General features: G+C 38.8%; 1 protein-coding gene across 14 annotated transcripts in view; it reads left to right on the forward strand.

The window, feature by feature from the left end:
• Positions 1-19,001, forward strand: part of bsk (mitogen-activated protein kinase dJNK) — a 153,887-nt gene extending 134,886 nt beyond the window's left edge. For 8 of the 14 annotated variants that reach the window (XM_046608875.2, XM_046608877.2, XM_046608876.2 and 5 more), the window contains 9 exons: positions 4,471-4,528; positions 12,036-12,399; positions 16,581-16,710; positions 16,895-17,092; positions 17,181-17,315; positions 17,442-17,571; positions 17,846-18,010; positions 18,311-18,435; positions 18,604-19,001. In XM_046608875.2, the coding sequence (XP_046464831.1) occupies positions 12,260-12,399; positions 16,581-16,710; positions 16,895-17,092; positions 17,181-17,315; positions 17,442-17,571; positions 17,846-18,010; positions 18,311-18,435; positions 18,604-18,756 (1,176 nt within the window). In that variant the 5' untranslated portion in view covers positions 4,471-4,528; positions 12,036-12,259 and the 3' untranslated portion in view covers positions 18,757-19,001. Of the gene's footprint in view, positions 1-4,146; positions 4,370-4,470; positions 4,529-12,019; positions 12,400-15,917; positions 16,175-16,580; positions 16,711-16,894; positions 17,093-17,180; positions 17,316-17,441; positions 17,572-17,845; positions 18,011-18,310; positions 18,436-18,603 lie in introns of those variants that run through there. The other 6 variants (XM_046608886.2, XM_046608882.2, XM_046608889.2 and 3 more) reach the window with 6 other exon arrangements.
• The last annotated feature ends 3,517 nt before the right edge of the window (positions 19,002-22,518 follow it).

The raw sequence follows: 22,518 nt of genomic DNA on the forward strand, positions 1-22,518 counted from the left end.
TTGAGAATAAGGAAACTTGTGTGCCTGCCACAAACCTTCAAGTCCTCGGATTCCAAAATTTTTTTTCCACACATTTTACGAGGCGTCACGGAGACTCAATTCTTATGCCAATTTCGCTTTCTTAGTCTTGGCAAGCAGACTCGATGCAAAAACCGATTTTTACCAATCGGTCATTTTTTTCCTGGAAGAAAGTAAAATAAACAGAATTCTCAGCAGAATTTTAACTTTTTTTTTTTATCACCGATGACGTGTTCAAGTAACACCAACATCGATTTCTCAGTTGAAATGTGATTATGATAATTCGCAAAGTTCTTAATGCAATTATCATTTGCTTCCAAAGTAGGTATGTATCTTTCCAGTTGTCATGCCATCTGCTGACACGAGTTAACCGAGTTTTTCAATACTACTTGTCTTTGTTTCGCTTAATTCACGGCGATGTGGAGGCTCATTGCGATCCCGTTTCATAACTTGACAGTAATGTGATGGCATCGCTTTGAACATTTTTTTGTCGTCCTTCCGAAGCGTCTTTCTGACGAGCCTAGCGTTAAAGTGTTCGTCATTAGCTTACTCCGTGAATTTCGCTCATTACTGCTAATCGTATTCCCGCAATTTCAAAAGTCTTATTGTCAGCAAACTTTCCAATCATCCTGTCATTATACATCCGAGTTTGTTAATTTTAGCCGTTGATACGTGAAGCGGTCGGGAGACAGTTAGAATCGTTGAAAAGTGATCCAAAGCGTCATGCGCAGCTTGATAATCACAGAGTATCTGCGAGCATCGAAGCAAACCTATCAGCGGACCCTCAATCAAGGGTAGAGGATTAAAGCAATGGGGAGGAGTTTACCCTCGAGAATCTCTTTTCGACCAGCCCGCTTCACGGGAAATTTTCAGCCCACATTTCAGTCAACGCTTTGACTCTTCTCGTCGACGATCCATACGGAACGAATAATTTGATTTCCGATGATTTCGAAGCGTGTGTCAGAAATAAACTTCTTCTCGTTAATGCTAGAGACAGCATCGATTACTGACGATATAAATACCCATCGAATCCTCACCCCAGGATGTAACGTCGAAGGGTGTAACGATCACCTCTTTGTTGAAGGCTTTCTTCGTTTGGTTAGAGCTTCAAAAAGTTAACATCTATTTAAGTATGCTAAGGAATTTCCCTCTTTCTCGAATGGAAGAATGCTCCATTGCAAAAATTCAGCTGTAACATTAAAATCGATGGACAATTTTTCTCCTAGGATCACGAAAATGGTCGAATACTTGACGGTACTTTTCTTGGAGCAAAGTCTCTCGTCGAATTTTCGAGTTAGTAGCTTCTCGACGAAAGTCTGCATCTGTTCATTCAGTAGAAAGTAGTAAAAGCATGATTTAGCGAAACAAAATTGATACGTTTGCGACAAAATGACACAAAGCAAAATTACGGTCCCAACCGGTATTCTCTACGAAACTATTGGTTTATCGCAGAGTATGAAACCAATTGCTCAGTCAGTCATTCCACTACGCGTGTACGAATAATACAGCAGAGCCTCTGGAATAATCCATTGTATGATAAATTTTTCGCAAAGACGTATAGAACTGCCGTTACCGGAGGCAAAAATATAGTCCGAACAATCACCCGGAATTCTCTCTCGTATCGTTTCGACTCTCGAACCACTTTGGTTATACGATATAATACATGACTATCTCTAACCATATATTAAGTGTCTATTGAAGCCGGGGCCGTTTCGAAGAGGATATAGCAGTAGCTATTCGAGAAAATGGGGTACAGCCAGTACGGTACGTTGGGTGCCTGGATGGATTTAGGTTCACGTCCCAGGGTCTAATATCTACGTGACAGATGTCCGAGTGCTTCCGAGTCGAGAGCTTGCTGTTGGCTGAGCGCTGAGCTTCCAGGTCTTCTTCGTCCGCTGGGAAATCCATGCGCTGGTCGCGCAGCTCTGCTGCAGAGCAAACCTGTGTAATTCATGCAGTGGGCAGGAAGTTTAATATCAGAATTGTCAGCCGTCGCGCGTTCATCTCCACCTGACGCCGCCGCCAACCTTTGGTTGTTTATACGAACAATAACCACCTCCGTCAAATATCGTTGTGGTCATGATCACTACATGGCCTCCTACACGTGGTATCCTCGAAACATGCCTTGCTGTATTTCAGAGGCGAACCCTTACCTTCGTTCCGGAAATGTTAATCAGCGAATTTCCTTCTCCTTATAGGTTTTGATTAATCTAATCAGAACGCGACTTCAGTGTCATGATGAAAATGTGTCTTCTCTTGAATTTCTATACGTTTCTGAGTATTAAGATGCGTATTACCGTGGTGAAACTTTCGGAATCTAATTGTTAGTGTAAAAGAGGTAGGGAAAAACCTGGAGAACTCGGGGAATTTTTATACTCATGAACACTTATTACATCGACTCATTCTTTTGTCAGTTTTTGCTTACAATCTAGTTACAGAAGATATTGATCGACTGGATTGTCACATGTAGTGAGATAATTTTTCATTGAACCAATACGATTCCCGTGAAAGTGCATGTTCAGTGCTCGGCTACCAGGTTTCAGTCAAAATTCAGTCGCGGGATTTCAAGGATGGATCACAGAGCTTTGAGTCTTTCGTTAAGCTTTTTTCGGTCCGGCCTGATCTCTTCCTGACAGCCGCGGTATTTCTTGAGTGCACTTGGATATAAGCAAACAACTCGAGCTGCTGCAGGATATCGCAGCGGTGTTTTGATGTGCCATTAGCAGTAACTTGACACTCTTAATTGCTCAGCAGTGACCTTTTATTCTGCTGATGATGCCGAACTAGGGTTACGAGCTCGGCTTTAATAAAGCAGTGAAAGGCTTCCGCCCCTTGTTTTTTTTTTTTTTCCTCATCTTCCGTTTTGCTTGTCCCGAATAAACGTGTCGGAATATAAAAAAACAAGAGTTTAAAATTACAATTGATAATCATGAGAAAGAGAACGATTCTCTCTTTATTCAGTTTTCAGACCGTCGAAATGAGGACGAATGAAAGCTTTTCACACTGTTGTCATAAGCGGAATCAAATTTTACATTCTCTTTTTGTGTTTGTCGTTTCCCGATTGAATAATGGCTTTGAGAATCCCAGATAAGTTATCAGTACCGTTTGTTTGCGTTTCGCGTCTCACACCATCGGCGGAACGGAACGTGCAAGGCTACGAAATCCCTGATATTGTTGTTGCGAACGCGAATCGAACTGCCGTTAAAAGTCCGTGTGACCCCATTCGGGTTTCGAGGTAACGGGCAAGCGACTCGGGATAAAGCTGTCGTGAAACCCATCCCTTATCAAATTTGTAGCAGGCTCCTGGCTTCGCTTCAGAACCGCCACCAAACGGATTCTTACCTCGGTTCTCAATCGGGAATCACGCGCTTTCACTGACCGGACTCTTTGTACGTTATCCGGCCTTTATTTGGTGTATAAGAATACGGGCTTATTTTTATCCGAGGGAAAAAAGTAGGCTCTCTTTGAAGAATAAAAATGACGAGAACCTTCCGGTTCGCAACGTCGAACATGTAGCAAAAAGTAATTAAATCTAATAATGTGTCTGCCGGTGAATCCTCATAAATATACTTGGGCCATTGAACCAAAGGGGATCACGTGGGCATCATCGGCACTACCTAGGATTCCTTTCCGCATATAAAACGGCATGGTGAATATCGTTATCAAAGTGTTTCGACTATCCAATCGTCGGGTGCTGTTACGTTATGTTAAATTTAAGTGAAATTAGCGTTGGGAAAAGTTTACTTGTCCTGGTTTTTTTTTTTTTTTGACTGGTATACGAAATCGCCAAGAGCAGCGACTTATTTCAGTTTAGGAAAGTCCATTGGCTACCAACTGGCCAGGCGACGACTTGTCTTAATTTACGCAAACTGCGCTAGCATTCCATGAGCTCTCCCCCCCCCCCCTCCCCCACCCCCTCTCTCTTTCTCTCTCTGTCTCTCTCTGTTTCCGCTTCTCTTAACTCGCAGTAAAACACCCGACTGACTCTGTCTTCTAATTTATATTAATTTTAGAAGCGGCTGTGTATATATATATGTGTGTATGTATGTATATATATATATATATGTATCTGAATCAAGCAGGGGCGAAAGAGACTCGACTTCCATTTAGTTCTGGCGCATCCAGAGCTTTGGGCAGATCTGTAACGCGCCGCGAAGAACTTTGTTCGAAAGACTTGTTAAAAAAATTTACTCATCACCTCACACGTTATCAATCGACGGGGAGTCGGTTTTAAGTGATCCTTGAAAAACCTATAAATCGCTTGTGCTCGTTGTGTCGAATGTCTTTACTTTTGATACTTTGAGACTTCGGATTATCTTGAATTTCGTCAATACCTGAAATATAATTATGCGTGGGTGGTCCATCTTCCCCTCGACTATTATGATATCATTTCGTGGTTTCTCGTGCCTGTAAATATCTACATACTAAACGATTTTACCTGCTTGTTCACAGATATCTTTCCAGCGAGTCAACTGTTTCACAAACCTTCCACAATGGCTGCCAGTTTATGGTGAGTCTTTTTTTTTTTTTTGTCAATTTGCTAATTGTACAACTGTTGTGACATTATGAGAATAAGGCAGAGGTGGTCTCTTGGCAGGTCTGAATCAACCGAAGTATTCTAAACCCAAAAGGCCGGGAAACGCCAATTTATTTCACCACTTCGAGGTGTTTGGTGATTTTATGATCTTGGCACAACAACAATAAGCGTTTAAACGGTTTCACCGACTTCACGGTCAATTTGGCGTCGCGAAGCTTGCCAGTTTTTAATCAAGCTTGAACGTTCGAACCCTACGTCACTGATCCTAGCGGGTTCATTTGACCCGATACCTATCACGGTTGTAAAGCTATTCGAAGACTCGTTACAATGAATCGTCTGCTGCATCCCGAAATTCCTTCATAGTCCTTTACTGAATTCATTAATGTATATGCCATTCGAGGTTTAATTACATGCGATCCAAAACAATAAATAAAAAATACTTCGTGTTGATACTCATATCTACTCGAGCTTTTCAATTACCATCGATGTACGATTACAGCAACCAAGAAGTAATTACATGTGAAAGTAACGACACTCGGCGCAGTATAATTAATTCCATCGCTATACAGTCGTCATCATTTAATAAATCGAGGTGTATTTGCATATCTAGTGGTTTGTTCGCACTCGATTTTGGCAGATAAAAATTTATTCTTCAATATTGATACTGAATCTAAAAACCTAATTCTCTCGAGCAACTTATATTTAACGCACTGAAATGCTCTTAACAATAAATTGTAAACTTACATCGTCCCCTAAATTTTGTTGAGTGAAATTTCATTTATCCGGTGTGAAAACTAAGCCACTCTTACAGAACTGAGGTATTGCCCATAAAAATGTGAAAAGCTCTCTGATTATTTAAATATTTTTTCTAAATTTTCTATAGTAGTGAATGACTCCTGTCGAAATGACTCGGTTTTCACATTTTCGCAAAATTTAGGTACAGTTTAATTTCTCAACTCTGGTGAAACGGATCTCGCCACTTTGTCAACCTTTCTTTAATCTCTATCGTTCAACTTCCGAGTGCTCGCGTCGAAACATTTCCTGAATTATATCGAATCGATCCCGTTCCTAGTCTGGGGACCGGCAGGATATAATGCAGCCGGCGAGTCCCACCAATTAGAAGCGAAATACATATCCGCCGGTTAGCGCGAATGTATGGGAACTGGCACGGTGTCGGTGGCGTCCGAATGACGTCGGTGCCCGGTCGAAAGCTCGCATTCCTATCCGCTACAACGTTGGATCACCTCCAACGTACACATCGGGCGCCACCAAAGCTCGCGACCACCGCCGCCGTCGGCCGCACATCACAGGAGGGCTCTAACGATACAAGAACGAGACTTCAAGAGGCTTCGCGTCATCGGTGTACATCGCGTCGGTTAGTTTCGGACGATTCTAAGGGTGCCGGGCGAATTCCCCGCAGTCGTCGAAACTCGGCTTGACCTTTATTACGCCGCATCTCGTTCCTCCGAATCGTAGAATTCCCAAAGACTCGTTGATTTAGGGTGTTGTTTGTTTTTCTTTTTTTTTTTTTTTTCAACTGCAAAAATTAATCCTAATACTAGCCTTTTCGAGTTTTCGTAGACAAAGATATGACATTAATTTCTGGTATTGTGAAATATTCTTCGCACGTTCGCATATAGGTAGGTACCAAAGAGTTGACCAGAGACGAAAACCGTGACTTGTCGACGTATTTGAAAGTACGTTAATCGGATATCTTATGCAATTGAGCAGCAATTTTTTTTTTTTTTTTTTGCAAAATTTCTCGGAATTTTGATGTTTTGAAGCAGAATATTTTTCGTGAATATATATCGTGAGTTTCGACTGAATGATTTTCGACCCCTGAATAAACATTTCGGAAATTTGACCATTCCAAATTTTCACTCCTACTCGATTCGAAGAACCAAGTTGCAAGCTCGGCGGTCGTCTCGAGCCTTGCGATACTTGACTCGGAATTTGGTGAGGAAAAAGAACCGCAGGAAGATGCTAAAGCGCAGAGAGCTAAGCGAGCGCAGACGTCTAATTCCTCGGCCGGCCGCTTCAATCAACGTGACAGAGTATCACGTATATACGCGCGCACGTGCGTTGCGCAAGTCGTTATACGAGAATGTAGCGAGATACGCTCGTGTACTTGCCTCTTTCTATTCGCGGGGCCGGCCAGCGTGCCACTGTGTAATTACGTTGTTAGTCGAAGTGCGTGTGTCGCATTCAAAAATGACAGAGATATTTGCTGGATGAATAACTATCTCCGTATTCTGACGGAAATTCAAATCGATCATTGCATTCATATCGTGTAAGCGTACGCATTACGTTACACGTACAATTTCAACCAGTCCGGGAGATGTTGTCGGTACTCCTTCAAGCAAGTTCAATGCAATGTCTACACTTCAGCATTTAGTACTCGAAATTTTCGCAATCTCAAAATACACTTGGCAAAACTCATTTCCGCCGCTCGCAAGAGGCTTTTACTCTATCCATGATCGTGCAATTTGAAGCAACGTTACGCAAGGAGGATTAATTTTTTTTTTTTTTTTGCGACGGTTAAATAATTATAGGTACTCCTTGGAAATTGACGAAAGTTACCGTGGCAATGTCTCAAGTATTCGTCGTCTTCATGCACAAGTAATCCGTAGTAGTTAGGTGAGTAGGGATTGAGCAATTCGGGATTACTAACTTCGATTCTAAATCTGCAAAGTTGTACAACTATACCAGCAGTTAGGAACTAGTCGAACAATGGCAATAAACTCTTTGGCGTACTACTCGAATAAACCTTTCTACCTTCTATAATATTCTGTTTCTTCTCTGTTAACGGTAGCTAGACTCTTATTTTCGAACGCTTTGTATTGCAGTGGACAGCATTTTTGTCTAATTGCACGTGAGCTGAAATCCGAGCGAGCTAAGTTGTTAATCATCATTTGTATAGATCGATTGTTTTACGGAAGGTACTTAGTAATTACTACTTGATTAAACGCGTGAAATTATACTGTTTTTTTTTTCCCCGAAGGCAATGTTTTTCTTTTCCCAGTGGCACATTATACGTACAGCCTAATACCTGTAAAATTGACTTAAATAATGAATTAGCCGCGAGGGGACTTGGCGGATGTAAAAAACGAGACCGAGAGATTTAAACAGATGAAATACTATGAGGGGATAAATTATGATAACTCGTATAATTAAATTAAATGACACAGCCGAGGAAAGCGAGTCGTAAACAAAGAGAGACATACGAATTGGAGTGTTAGTCCTGCCCAGTGGAGCCTCGTAATGATACTTTTAAAAATATCCAGCATGCGGCGGACGGCTAATGATTATAGACCGCGCCACCCACGCTCCCAGTCGGCTACCGGGTTTGTCACATGCTTCGATGATCGCGAAATAAGCTCAACAAACTTTACGACATTCACCTACATCATCGGAAGATATCGGACCTTGTTTATGTTCGGTAATTTCTCAAACCTTGTTCATCTTCAAATTATAATCTGGACGTGGGTTCTCTTCACGGAAGTAGATTCCCCTATTTAACGATTTACAATTACGAAATGACACTGCCGCTAAATCTCGAAACGAGAAAAACTGGGCGATAATCTCGCAATGTTAATCATAATTGTATATCTTCACAAATTGAAATATTTTATAATTCAAAGTCAAATTCCATGTGCAATATTACAAGAATTTAAGTTGGGATTCGTTTAGGGGGCAATCCTTTTAATTGGGAGAAAAATGAGCATGTCTGTTACATTTCCCTTTTTTTTCGACAATGTTGCTTTTACGTTTCACACTCGCAGGGTTTATCCATTATATCCATTATATATATATATGTGTACACATTCGAGAATTTTTTTTATTGGCAAAAAATAATTATTGCAGTGCAACGCATCAGCACGATTCTGCTCATAAGTTGAAAAATAACCTGCGAATTTGAAAACCATGACAACTTTCTTAAAGAAACGAGAAATCCAAAAAATTACCCATATTGGTCAGATTAATTCGACTGCCCCATTTATGAATCGACCTGAATATTACGTCGTAAATTTTACTCTGACTACATAATTGGCTGTATGTATAGGCTGATGTGAATTTTTTAGTAATTCACAGCACCTGTTAAGAATTAGTAAACAGCAGCGAATATCACTAGATATCCAAGACGTATAAGGGTGAATCTGAATGGTGATTATTTTCTGTAATACGATGCTACGTTTTTTAAAACATCTTGAAACGATATTTAGCGCTCGAGTTTTATGGATCAGAAGTCATTATGTTTGCTAATGAATTTTTTATCAATTGCTTGTAACGTATTTTCAACTGTTCGATTTATTGTATAATATGTGTCATTTCATTAATATATGTGTTAGCCATAACAGTTTTCCATACAACATTTTTTTGATCGAAGAAAAATTGATCTTACGTGGTTAGCAAAGAATTCATTATTCGCGAATAAACTGTGCTATCAATGAATGAAATTGCTAAATCGATACATTTTTGACGTTGAAAAAATTGATCCACAACGTAACTTCTCGACATTAATCGATGATCGATATTTGTTTTATCATGGAATCCTTGAGTCTGAAATATTTTTCTATTTCGAAAATGTATCGTTTTCATGAAATATCACGTGATTTACTCAATTCGCTGCAGGTTTTGAACCTTGTTCGTTTTCATTGACGCAATTTATGATTGAACGATATTCGCAATATCCAGTAAAACTTCTAGATCTAGTTACTATACAGTTCTTAACTATTTTCACTTTTTGCCATGACGAAAAAATATAGTTTCGAGTATAAAATACAAATGAGTTTTGTATCTGAAACCAGTAATTCTAGCATGCATTACTAGTCTTGTTGATTAATATCAGTGGTACTATAATTTGTTGTTACTACTGCGATAATTTAATGTCGCTGAAACAATAAATTAATTTCATACCCACATATAACTAAAAAAATGTAGCAAACAAACTCAACGTTGCAATGAATAGAAAATTTAATATCGAAAATATTTAATCACGCTAAATAGTTAAGCTAAATTTTACAAAAATTACTTGCTTATTCAGACATATTCAAGTCGTCGTTGTAACGATCCCTATTTTACTATAATTTTCTGTCGAGTATAACAGATGAATTTTTTTCTCATTGCGTAATCTCGATATTACAACACATTTCAGCCGCAACAGAGCGAAAGCAACTCGGTTTTCATAAACGACTCGACTTATTCGATCGTTGACACAACACGCGTGTCTACCAATATTTTTCATCCCATAATATTTCTCTAATCCCAGTCTAACGATGCAACAGCATCGGGAATCCCGCCCATGAAAGTGATTGATAAGACGAATAAAATAAGAAGGTGTAGGCGAGACTCGCCGCGACGGTGAAGTAAATAAGAGAAAATGGAAGTAAAACCAGTCCCGTGGTAATTAGTAGTCGCTAGTATGGTACACGAGCCGATTAATCTCCATCACGGCATCCCTCTGACAAATGGTCAAAAGAAGATCCACCTGCGAGTCGCGCGTTTTCTCCGCGTGCGTTTTCGCGCCGCACACGCACGTCTGTGCCCGACAACGTTGCGCAATCGGAGGAGAGAAGGAGGCGGATGTGTTCCTCCGAGGAATATCAGACTCGTTCAGAGGATGGCTGCTGCTGGCCCACGCAGACGGCGGCGGTGTCTGGGGACTCTATAAATAACCGGGGGAATCCCGGAGAACCGGCGGCGCGGTCACGAGGCACTTGAGAAGATCTTGCCTGTCTGCGTCTCTCTGTTTCTGTCGCTTTTTTTTTTTAATCCCTGCGCGTCGGAAGCCGCCAAGTCGAATTTTCGCATTACGGGCGAAAACTTTGAAAACTGATTCCTCGCGGCTAATCGCCGTGTGCAATTTTTGTTGCACACGTTTTTGGGGATAGTTGAGGCATAGAATATGTACCCTTATTGCGATTCGAGGAACAATTTCTACTCATCGATCGCAGCTTCTGCTGCTGGGGTAGTGACGCGAGTCCAGGGTTTACCATGTGGCGCTTAACAGCCCTGGAAGAGAGGGCATGACCCAGATACCGGAACAAGCGGACGGCTTTATTCATCTCCTTTTCGTGCGCTGACGACTTACTAATGATTTTTAACGTAACAATGAACCTGGCGAAGTCAGCACCAGCCTGTAATATGCGACCTACTCGAGCAGTTCCATGTTGCACCGTTTTCTGCATCTTGTTTGGTTCAAACGAAGACGAAAAGCGTTTTTCGCATTTATTTCACGTTTTTGTCGCACGGAATTTGTTTTTACCTTCCTTCGTTGTTTTTCAGTTCTTTCGAAAACCCGCACGGGAGGTTAGTCGAAATTTTAAGTTTTTGCTGTCCATTTTATCCATTATACTGATAAAAAGCGTTATTCGATCGTATTGAGTAGTAACAGACCGCACGAATCAACCTGAAGCTTTCAGATTTCGTTGTTAGTTTACAGATAATTCGTGACGCGCCTCGTAATTTAGTCGAAATGTTATCGGACGTGCAAAGCTAGTCATAAATCGGTACAAAATGTGTTCATCGAGGTTGTATATCCGTTACATCCGCTCTGTCAATGTTCCGTATGCACAGCCAACAAACATAAGTTAACGATGTGTTTGCGCAAATACGATAAATGCTAGAACGTGTATCGTCATCGTGCGCCAATTCTACCTCGATCAAAACAATCCATTGTATTATATACAAGGTTGTAAAAGTTGAGTGTCATCGAATTGTTGTTCGGACAGATATGAGAGTCGAGTTAAACCATTCCGTTATAAGTACACACATTGCAAAGAGTTCGAAGCAACTGATGCTTAAGTATATAAATATGTCATGCTCTTATAATCTGTATAAACGCGTAGATTTGTTAGCCGGGCATAATTCGCAGACATTGTCAACCATTTTCGCTTTTGGTGACCCTATATTGCTGCAGTTTCAGCCGAGCGCGCAACGGGACAATAATCCTATTACGGCTGCAGGCAATTGCAATAACAATTTAATACGTTTGTATACCTCGCTCACACTTACCCAATAAATACGGGCAGTAAACTATGGCGATTGAAAATTGCTGGTCTGGCCAGCTGTACCGCTGCACGTGTCCGGAAAATTGATGCTTTGACATTTGGACTAGCATTCTTCGTCTCTCCGATCGGTTATTGGAAAAACGCCGGTTTTCCAAAGCTGACTAAAAATGGATGTACCGAGAAAAAGCGAATAAAATGAGTTTTTTTTTTCCAAATTGTCAACGGCATTCGGAGGTGCGGTTCTAATTCTGAATTTGAAAAGTTCCGAAAAGGCCAAATTCAAATCTTTGGTGTTTAGTAAAAGTTTGATTTCTTTACTTCAAGTTTCGCGATCAAATAAATCGGAACTTCAACCCCGCCTCGTCGTTCGGTAAAATTTTAAATTTTGAACGAACCTCTTTGCCCGCGATTGGAAGCGAGACGAGAAGTAGAAAAGCGACGAAGTTGAAAGTAGGTGTTTTTTGTTCCAGACAAATCTGGCTGTCGGGCTGATTGATTGAGTGAGAAATCAGAAGCGAAGCAAGTCCGAGGATCGAAAACTGGGGAGTAAAGTTGAACCGGGAATCATTTTTGTCTCCAAGTCTCCAACGTGGCTAAGAGCCTAAGCCCGCGTCGAGTGCACCAGGAGTGCTCAGGGGTGGAGGTGGAGGTGCAAGTGCAGGTGCAGGAAAGGCGAGTTGGGGCAGTGAGGCGCATGCCTTACCTGGGGCCTGACATGACATCCCGGCTGTCAGCCTTGTTCTACACGGTCGAGGTCGGGGACACAAAGTTCACCATCCTCAAACGCTACCAAAACCTCAAGCCAATTGGATCCGGAGCCCAGGGTATCGTCTGGTGAGTAGCTGCCCTATTAATTTGCCTGATTTCATTCTCCAACGTTGGCGAGCGTGATTTTATCCGAGATCGAAAAAAGTGCGAGGTCGGCGATACGGATAGTAAGTAAAACGGTGTTGGTATCGGTTCTTTGGAAAACCTGCAGTAAATCGTTTAGGTAAGTGAGACAATGTCCTAGAACCTATCGGTTAACGTTTTCCAATAGCAATAAGATCCGGCCATAAACCGTCAGCCTATCGCAGCATTTCATCCTCGCTACTTCGTAAACGGGAGAGAGAAAAAGGGGCAAAAGAGTGAGAAATCAATGGTTTGAAAAATGGAGTGTAGATATTGAGTCTAACCGATCCGGGCTGTTTCTTGAATGCGATATGAGCATGGCTGGCAGTGAATCGCTGAATTCACTTTTAGTTTGGTACCTACTTCTTCCGCGTTGGCTCACTTTCAGTCGCTTTTTTCAGATCCTTTGGTTTTTGACGTTATTTGAAGTTTTATGATCAATTGCGTACTTTTGTCATGTGACCTTACAGCTCTATTAGCATGTAAAGAGCTAGTTCACGTGTATGGAAAAATTGAGTTTTGTCTTCTGGAGTTCACAGGATTTAGGGCAATCTATGTAAAATTTACAAGTCTGAAACCTCACCATTTTCAATTTCTACGGTACGAATTTTAGTTACTTCAGAAGACCGAGATGCTCTGACTTTATCACAAATAATTTAAACTTATGATTCGCAAGGTGAGAAATTTGTTGATATTTCGCAAAATGAAAAAGTCGTAACCATAATATTCTCAGTGCAAAGCAACCCAAGCAATGGTGGACAGACCTGAAAGTGACGAGAGTTCAAATATATGAATTTTATGTGAAAAGTCTTTATGCATATTGTTAATTGTAATTATTTAAAATCCTATTTTACGTGATAATTCTTACCATCGCTATATTAACAACTTTACTTTCACAGTTTAAGAAATGACGAGTCATAACACAGGTAATGCTGCGTTAGATTTCTGACATTCTTTTCATCGCTTGACGATAGCTCATTTTTCTCTCAAAATCACTCGTTTTCCTTTTTTCAAACCATCGCATCGCTGGCAGCCGTTTGAACATGTAGAAGACAGCTGGTAGAAATTGATCAAAATGATCTCATCGATCCGCGGTTCACCGTGGACCAAGTCGTGATTTACTGAGAGGTAAAGTCTTCCACGCGTACTTACTTGCCAATCTAAACAAAAACAGACGTTCCACTATGCAAAATGCTACATGGCCGCCTCTGGCCGCGATTGTTTACACAGTCGTTCAGATTTGTTATACGCGCCTCTCGATGCTGTGGGTACATACCTAACGTATATTATACCTAGGTATGTTTGTCCAATATTTATAAAAATTCAAAAAACTCTAATGGAGGCTCAAAGGTATTTTGACTATACTCATCAGCTAAATTCTTGAACAATTCCAACGTCGACTATATTATTCACTGACCTCCGTGCTAAGACGACTTATGCTTTTAACGTCGAGTCGGACGAAGTCTTTTTTCTATGCATATTCGCTCACCGAAATGAAGATTATATTATATATTATATATAAATGAATCTATTTGTCAAACCAATAGTCGAATATAGTTTCATGATCCATAGTTGCATCGTTTAGTTAAAATTTTGTCTGACGTTGAAGTATTTATCCTGGAAGATAATTTTCACCTGAAATATAGAAGAAGGAGTTGCACTATTGAATTTCACTTGCTTTGACTGAAAATCGAGTCCACAAATAACGACACATAGAGAAACTACTAATTCAATCTTTGGAAACAGAATATCTTCACCATTTATCAGATATTTTCCTTACACACACTTGTTGATCGAATTTATCTGGAAGTGAAGACAGAATCGAAGCAAAAAGTAAGTTGATCAAATTCCCTCGACACCTTTTTCTCTCTCAATTTTATAGTGATCTGTATGTCTCGTGGGAAATGAGTATTCGATCGAAAGCTGACATGATACGCAGGTAAGCGGAGCTCCTTAGGGGACACGAGGACAAAGTGAGCGAAGGACCATCCATACGATTTATCTATAATCAATTTCATCGTTATCCTGTCACGAGTCGTATTCGCGTATATAAGTTAGAAATAGGCACAGTTTGCTGATGCATGCAATCGCATACTATGTCAAATGAGCCAACCTCCAACCTGACCATTTTCGATTTATACCTATTTTGTGGTTTTATCGGGATCTATAAAATGAAATATTTCGTAACTGAGATACGAAAATGAGATCACAAAAACATTCTTGGAATAAGTTTTTTATTACGCTGGGAAAAATTATCTCTGTTGACCAGTCATTTTACTTGTAATATCGATTTAACAAAGTAATTCATAACCGTTTAAAAATTCATTTAACAACTAAAGCGGTCAGTTTTTAAGCAATCGTATATCAGTGAAAAGTGTACCAAAAATATTAAAATAACCTGTCTATGCTCCATTCACGTAACTTAATCGGAGGTTGGCTCACTTGACGTAGAATGCCCCATACCTACATAGCGCATATCGTTTGTCTTTAGCGTTTGTCCACCATCGTTACGTAGAATTTTATTTACAAGTGTTGTTGAACAGATAGTGTTGCATATTTGTTATTAAACAGAACGAGGAATAGAAATTTATATGCAAAGTGCAGGTAAAAATTCATGACGGTAATTAAATAATATTATTTTCGTCAGTGTTTCGTTGTTAAAAATTACAATCAATACGAATTGATTAATTCTTTGAATTCCTCTTTCTTTTATAACCACTCGGCGACTTGCACTATATATTTACATATATAGTGTTTAAATTGATTCACTTGTTTTATTTATTTCAGACCGCTTTGATAATTTATTTATCCATTTACTTGTTTAATTATTCATTTATTAATTAATTTATTTACTACGTTTTATGCATGGTTTTTGGATCCATCCAGTTATGATTTTGGTTTTGGGACGGTGTCGGTATTGCCTCATCACGATTTTTGTTTTTCATTTTCAAGTTTTGTAATTTATGTATATGGGCGGTGGGATTGTTTGTTTTTTTTTGTTTCAAACGTACAAAATGTATACAAGATGACGAGAGGAGGCATTCTTCAGCGTCGGTCGAGGGCTGGTTATAAGTGTCGTAGAAACTGAAATTGTATGGATGGTTCCGACGACCACGTGCATTCGTCATCGATTCTGTATCGTAAAATTTCCCCAACATCATTGCCATTTAAATTTAACCCTGCAAAATGTAGCCGTTCAAATATTTTTCATATCTAATTGTAAATTTCCACTTGACTCGGAAATAATTGTGTACAACATAGAATCGGTGACGGTGATGAGGATACGCAAATGTCACGCGTAATTCTGAAATTGCAAATTTTGCCAGACATTCACATCGAACGGTGGATACGTTTAGCCATTGTTGAATAATTCTCGAAAACGCGTGACAACTGCTGTCCCAAAAATTCAACAAAAAGTGTCTTCGTTCCCTATTGTATCTATGTTGTGGTTGATTTGGTAGCTAGCACAAACGTACGACTAGTTTGAGCGCACGATCTTGGCGAGGATCGAAATAAGAAAAATAAAAAAAAAAAAAAAAAAAGAACGAAGGTGACAAAAGAGAGCCAAACTCAATATGGAAAATACGGTGAACACTTTGGCCGGTGGAAACATCAGAGCCGGATATCGTCGGTACGTTTCCGGTGACACGGAACTCTGCATTCCTGAGCGTTACGTCGACGTCGCGCCACGAGGCGTCGGCGCTCAAGGTATCGTTTGGTGAGTTATGCTATTTCTTGGATTTATTCGATCGAATTAACCGATATTTATATGTACAGTGTTACGAAATTAACGTACCTATTTCATCTTATCGCTTATTCGACTGTTCTTTTAAAAACCGTGCAAAGATCGTTTTCAAACTCTGAACGATCTTTGACGTACAAGACGAGAGACGTTTCATATCTTCGTCGGCAATCGCAAAATTATTATTAAAGTTCGTATGATTTGGAGGGGAGGGGTAATTTGTGACTAATACAGTGCATTTTGTATCATCATCATCGTAATAATCTCTGAATATCGCATGTAGCTTCAAATCGACTTCTTATCCTGTATCTGACACGTGAAAGAATTCTCCTCAGTTATTCGATGAACTCGGATTTTGTAAGGTGATATTGTTTGCTTGCAGTGCGGCCTACGATACAGTGACAGCGCAAAATGTAGCCATCAAGAAGCTGTCCAGACCGTTTCAGAATGTAACACACGCGAAACGAGCTTACAGGGAATTCAAGCTCATGAAACTCGTGAACCATAAAAACGTAAGAACGCATCGTGATATTCCGTTGTGCGATTTCTCAATGATTTCACAGTTGTGCTGTAACAGAAACGAACATTCGTTAGATCAGAATTAATCTCCGAGCAAGCAAAAAGTATTTAAAAAAAGAACGGCAAAAATCTGCAATCCATTTCCAAAAATAGAATAAGTATCGATAAATTTTGCAGATCATCGGACTTCTGAATGCATTCACACCTCAACGATCCTTGGACGAGTTCCAAGACGTCTACCTCGTTATGGAGCTGATGGATGCCAATCTGTGCCAGGTGATCCAAATGGATTTGGATCACGAACGCATGTCCTATCTCCTGTATCAGATGCTCTGTGGAATCAAGCACTTACATTCCGCTGGCATTATTCATAGGGCAAGTTGTCGAAGTTGTCTAGTTTAACTCTCACCCATTCGTTCAACAGTTTGAAATGAAATCAACGAGCTCGTATCTGATTTTTTAGGATTTAAAGCCGAGCAATATTGTTGTGAAATCGGATTGTACCCTGAAAATATTGGACTTTGGTCTGGCCAGGACTGCCGGCACAACGTTCATGATGACGCCGTACGTCGTGACGCGATATTATCGAGCACCCGAGGTAAAATCTTTGGAAAATAGTCATCGTTCAAACAATTCTCAATCTTAAATCACCGTTGGTTACAGGAATTAATTTAAGATTGTCATAATTTACATTATATGCGATGATCAATTATTTCGTGACCAGGTAATTCTTGGCATGGGATACAAAGAGAACGTGGATATCTGGTCGGTCGGATGCATTATGGGAGAGATGATTCGAGGTGGCGTCTTGTTCCCCGGAACCGATCACATTGATCAGTGGAACAAAATCATTGGTAAGTAACGAAGTTTTTTAGTCAGTTTTTGATGTTTGAACACATCTTTTTCCATTCAAATTGATGCTATCCGACACATTTCTGCATATTATCCACTGCATTAAAGGATCCGAAAAACCAGTCAGCTGGAAATGTATTGGAAACAATTTTGCATCAGCTTTACCCAATTGTTACACCAAAGTCAAAGAAAATTTGGAACAGTATTAAAGGAACGCAAAACATACCTTGTTCGATTATCTTTGAATTTCGTCTATTTCCTCTATTCGTCGTACAGAGCAATTAGGAACACCTGCAGCAGAGTTTATGCAACGACTGCAGCCGACGGTGAGGAATTACGTTGAAAACAGGCCGAGATATCCTGGATATCCTTTCGACAGGCTTTTCCCAGACGTCTTGTTTCCGTCAGATTCCTCTGAACACAACAGGCTAAAAGGTAGAGGTTGTTCTTCACTAGCTAAGACCAAATAGCACAGATCTTAACAGATTGCCAATGCAAAAATTTCCGTGCCATTAAGCAGAATGGGAAGTCCATTTCGTGTTAATTAAAGTAAAGTACATACATTAGACGCAAGTCTTGATTCAGTTGACATCTTTATCAAATTTGTATTGCAAAAATTTGCCCTGCATTTGCTGTCTGTTCGACTCTGTGTCTCACCCGATTCATTAAATACTAATAACAATGATTTCGTTTCTCCCTCTTTTTTTTTTCTTTTTTTTTTTCTCACCTCTGCAACGACAGCGAGTCAAGCCAGAGACCTTCTTTCACGTATGCTTGTCATCGATCCCGAGCGACGAATCTCTGTGGATGATGCGCTGCTGCATAACTACATCAACGTCTGGTACGACGAAGGAGAAGTTAACGCTGTGAGTATATTTTCAAGAGAAGAGAAGAAAACAGTGATGTATTTGTACTCAGTCATAGTAAATGAACTGACAACTTCAATGAGAATATGTTAATACACTATTTGTACATCTAGTTTGGTAGAGACTGTTATCAAAATTCGTCATATTTTCTTTATCAATCTGTATCAGCCTGCACCTGGACCGTATGATCACAGCGTCGATGAGAGGGAACACACCGTGGATCAGTGGAAGGAGTTAATTTATCAAGAAGTAATGGAATACGAAACAAGCCATAACCCAGTTGCCGTTGCACAACCCGCAGATTCAGCTGGATCACGGTAGACACTGGCTGGAATTCTGTATTTTCAAAATACGCGACAGTCTGAGTTATAGTAACGGTGAATTAGAGGAAGAAAGAAAAGATAACACGAATAAAGTCGCAATCTGCCCTAAAATGGAGTCCAAGCAGTCCAAGCACTGCTCTCTGAGGTAATCTCAATACAAAAAAAAAAAAAAAGAAAACCAAGACAAAACTGATTTAAACGAAACAAAAATCTGATAAATGATGGGTAATTTCATATAAGAAAGGGTTGTTTGTGTGGACGTTATGATTTCGTTCTTACGAGTCAGTTGCGTTTGGAGAAATTTACGTAAGATTTTTCTAGAAAAAAAAACAAAAAACAAAAAAAAAACTAATGTAAAAAAAAATATAACAAAAAACGCAAATAAAAATAAAACCTTCCTGCACCTCGTTTCTTACAAGTAAGCTTCGGTAAGTTACTTGTAAGCTTCTTACAAGCAACCTAATTATTGTGGTATGAACCAATGCACAGACTTTCTCGAACTGTAAAGCGACTGCTTCCGATTAATGAGTACATTATTATTTGGACTTTCGATACTGTGACACAAGTTTTTCCGCTGTCATAATAACAGCGAAAAGAAAAGGTGCTTGTGTTTGTATTTAAAAAAATGAAATTGCAGTCTCAACCAAAAGTCTTTGTTCACAAGTTTTTTGGGCAATTGTAAACTATTCTTTGCGAGATCGCAGAGTAAGTCAAAGGGGGTGACGACTTACTGGTTTCATTATAAAAATATATCAGACCTGCATTCTTTAAGCATTTCGAACCAAACTGATACTCTGGATGATTGTACACACTGAAAAGTGGTATTTTCTACGTTGTACAGTAAAAATTGGTACTGGAAGAATGGATCACATTAATCACAGTGACTGGCTTTTTATGTGAAATGTCAAACCGCATCGACGACATTCAATTTACAATCGGTTCGCATATTTTGCTACTACGGAATGTGATGGAAAGTGATTAACTGCGTGAAAACCGCAAAGCTTAAGAGAATCGGTAAACATCTAAATATTCCTTGAATAAGAGAGTGTGGCAGACTATTCAAAATCCGAGCAATGAAATTCAGTATCTCGAGGGTTAAATTATACACTTTAGCTTGAAATCAACAAATTTTGCCGTTTGACTTACTTCGTGTTATACATGTTGCAGAAAGTCTAACTAGGACCATCGGTATGAGATGTGATTCACTGCCTGTGAAGAATAATTGTGTATCTCACATTATTTCGACAGTTCTTTAGATGAATAGAACGTTTTGACAAAGCTGGAAGATCTAAACGTAAACGTTTTGTCTTCGATACTTTTCTATACGGTTTTAAATAATACCTATACCTCATGGGTTTATAACAGCACTTTTCATATTGTGTAGAGACACTTTCTATCGTATTCCGAGTCGTTACCAGGATCAGTCTGTTTTGAACTGACGACTGTGAAGCAATTTTTACAATTTGGTAAAATGCTTTGACATGTCTATGAATGCATGTTTTACAATGTGCAATTACTGTCATCGTGAAAATCGTTGTTCATTTGCTGCTGTGGCAATTTACAGGTCGACCGAAACCTCTTGTATACGTTATTGTTGATGCATAATGTTCGATTTTTCTTACTTAAAAATTCCCAATCAAATTTTGTGTCAATAATCACACTAAGAACATAGATAACAATAATTGTATAAAAATTATATTCATACAAAACTATTATGGGAATAAATGATACGCATTCCCGTATAGTCGTTAAAATTCATTCGTTCATTTTAATTTGATTTTGAAATCGTTAATTTGTTCGGTTTTTTACGTTTTCGAGGTAATAATCACTTTGCAGCAGCAATAGAACAACTCATGTATAACGTAACTCGTTTTCATAATGAAACAAGTTGTAGTGTGTCGAAAACAACTCTTCGTTTGTAGAAGAAAAATTAATAGCATTGTCTCAAATTTTCAATTTTCTTCGTTACACGTTAATCAATTGATTATCTAGACGAAATTAGAGAAGTATTTGAATAGGAGCCTGCCATAAATTATTCCAACGTACATTTGGCACAGTGATCTCACAGGTCAATGAAATCCAACGAAGCATCTTTTTCGAAGATTATTCTAAACTCGTTGAAAACGATGTAGCATGGGAACATTTGAATATCATTTAACTCAGAAATATTGTCTATCATATGAACGAAATTGATCAGTACTGCCACTGTAAGAAAAAACAATAACAACAGCGATGCAATATTTGGTTTGCCGTGTTAGATGATACAATTTTTTACTAATTATGTTACATCAGAAAATTATTACGAAACATGATGAAACGTGGTTTTATCAATGAACTTTTACCGCATATTCCTAAGTTTTTACGTCCCCGTTGCTCATAAATTAACGAGCAAACGAGGAGTAAAAAACTAAAATAAAGGTAAAAAAAAAAAATAATATAATAATAATAAATAGTAATAAACTTACTTAGGTAAAGTTGAACTTATGTGAGGTTGAGTGGTGGTGAGTAAAAAATATATTTACTCATTACGAAATAACGATTTGTATATATTTAGCTAACAGATGGGTGTATACACAGCTCTGGTATAATATGTTGCAATCTTTGAGAAAAAATTTGCTAATAATTCCGATTATATCATATTACAGCTGTAATGAAGTTTCTGAAAATTCAACGACTTTATTCAGAAAGAACTGTTGCAATGAAAAGTTTTTTGTCGACTAAACTATTTCAACTAATTGCGATCTTAATAGCGATTGAAAACAAAGATGGAACGTGATATGCCACAGCTATTAGTCTATGAAAATTGCCGTGGCCCTTGCAATCACTTTTTTATTGGTTATTGTTAGTTGATTAGTTATTAGTATCTTAATTTAATTGGTATAGGTCTATTAATTAAACGACCTATGTATAAATATTAGTCATATAATAGCGTTGGAGAAAAAGTAACGTGCTCTGGCGTATGAGATGGGTAATCTGATGTATTGGAGAAAAATTGTAGACGCAAATGCTTTTACTGATTATGTAACTAAATTAAGTTTTATCTTATACATATATATCGATGTAAAAATTCTATATTATAAATTATTATGTAAAAACAATGTTTTCCCAGACACTGGAAATAATCTATAACCATTTACCTAGTATTTAATAGTACACATAATTGACGAGATTAATTCGCTAATTTGTGAACTTTGTTTCCGCCTTCGATTTGTTTCTTTGGTAATTTTAATTTTCCAGTTCAGCACTAGTATGCAATTATTGCTGCGTTCAAATTACCCTTGGTATATCAATCAATATTGCATTTTTCCCCAAAGCTCAATAAGTGAAATCATAATACCGTATCATGAAACAAACTTCTTTCACGTTTAAGCCCGTACAAAAAAAATTCAAGGTGTACTTGCACAAAATATGCGGTACAAATACCAATTTAAAAACATGTCGACAAATAACAACTTCACTCAAAATTGAATAATACGCTCGTGCTGAAGGCAATTGAATGCCAAATTGAAATAGGTAAATAATTTGTTGATAATTAAAAGTGCGTATAAATGGGGGATGGGGGAGAGGGAGGATTTCTAATGAAGTTATTTTATTGTTGATTCTTTTTTAGGAGTAATGGTTTCTAAAGAAACGGAATAAAAAGGTGAAAGAAAAGAAAAATTTACAAACGTTGCGGGTATGTAATCAGAGAGTGTGATAAACATTGGTTTGCAATTTTTCACGCAAGTATAAAATAAAACGATATTTTTACGTGCGTAGG

The sequence above is a fragment of the Neodiprion pinetum genome, chromosome 1, assembly GCF_021155775.2.
Source record: "Neodiprion pinetum isolate iyNeoPine1 chromosome 1, iyNeoPine1.2, whole genome shotgun sequence".
Classification (NCBI taxonomy): domain Eukaryota; kingdom Metazoa; phylum Arthropoda; class Insecta; order Hymenoptera; family Diprionidae; genus Neodiprion; species Neodiprion pinetum.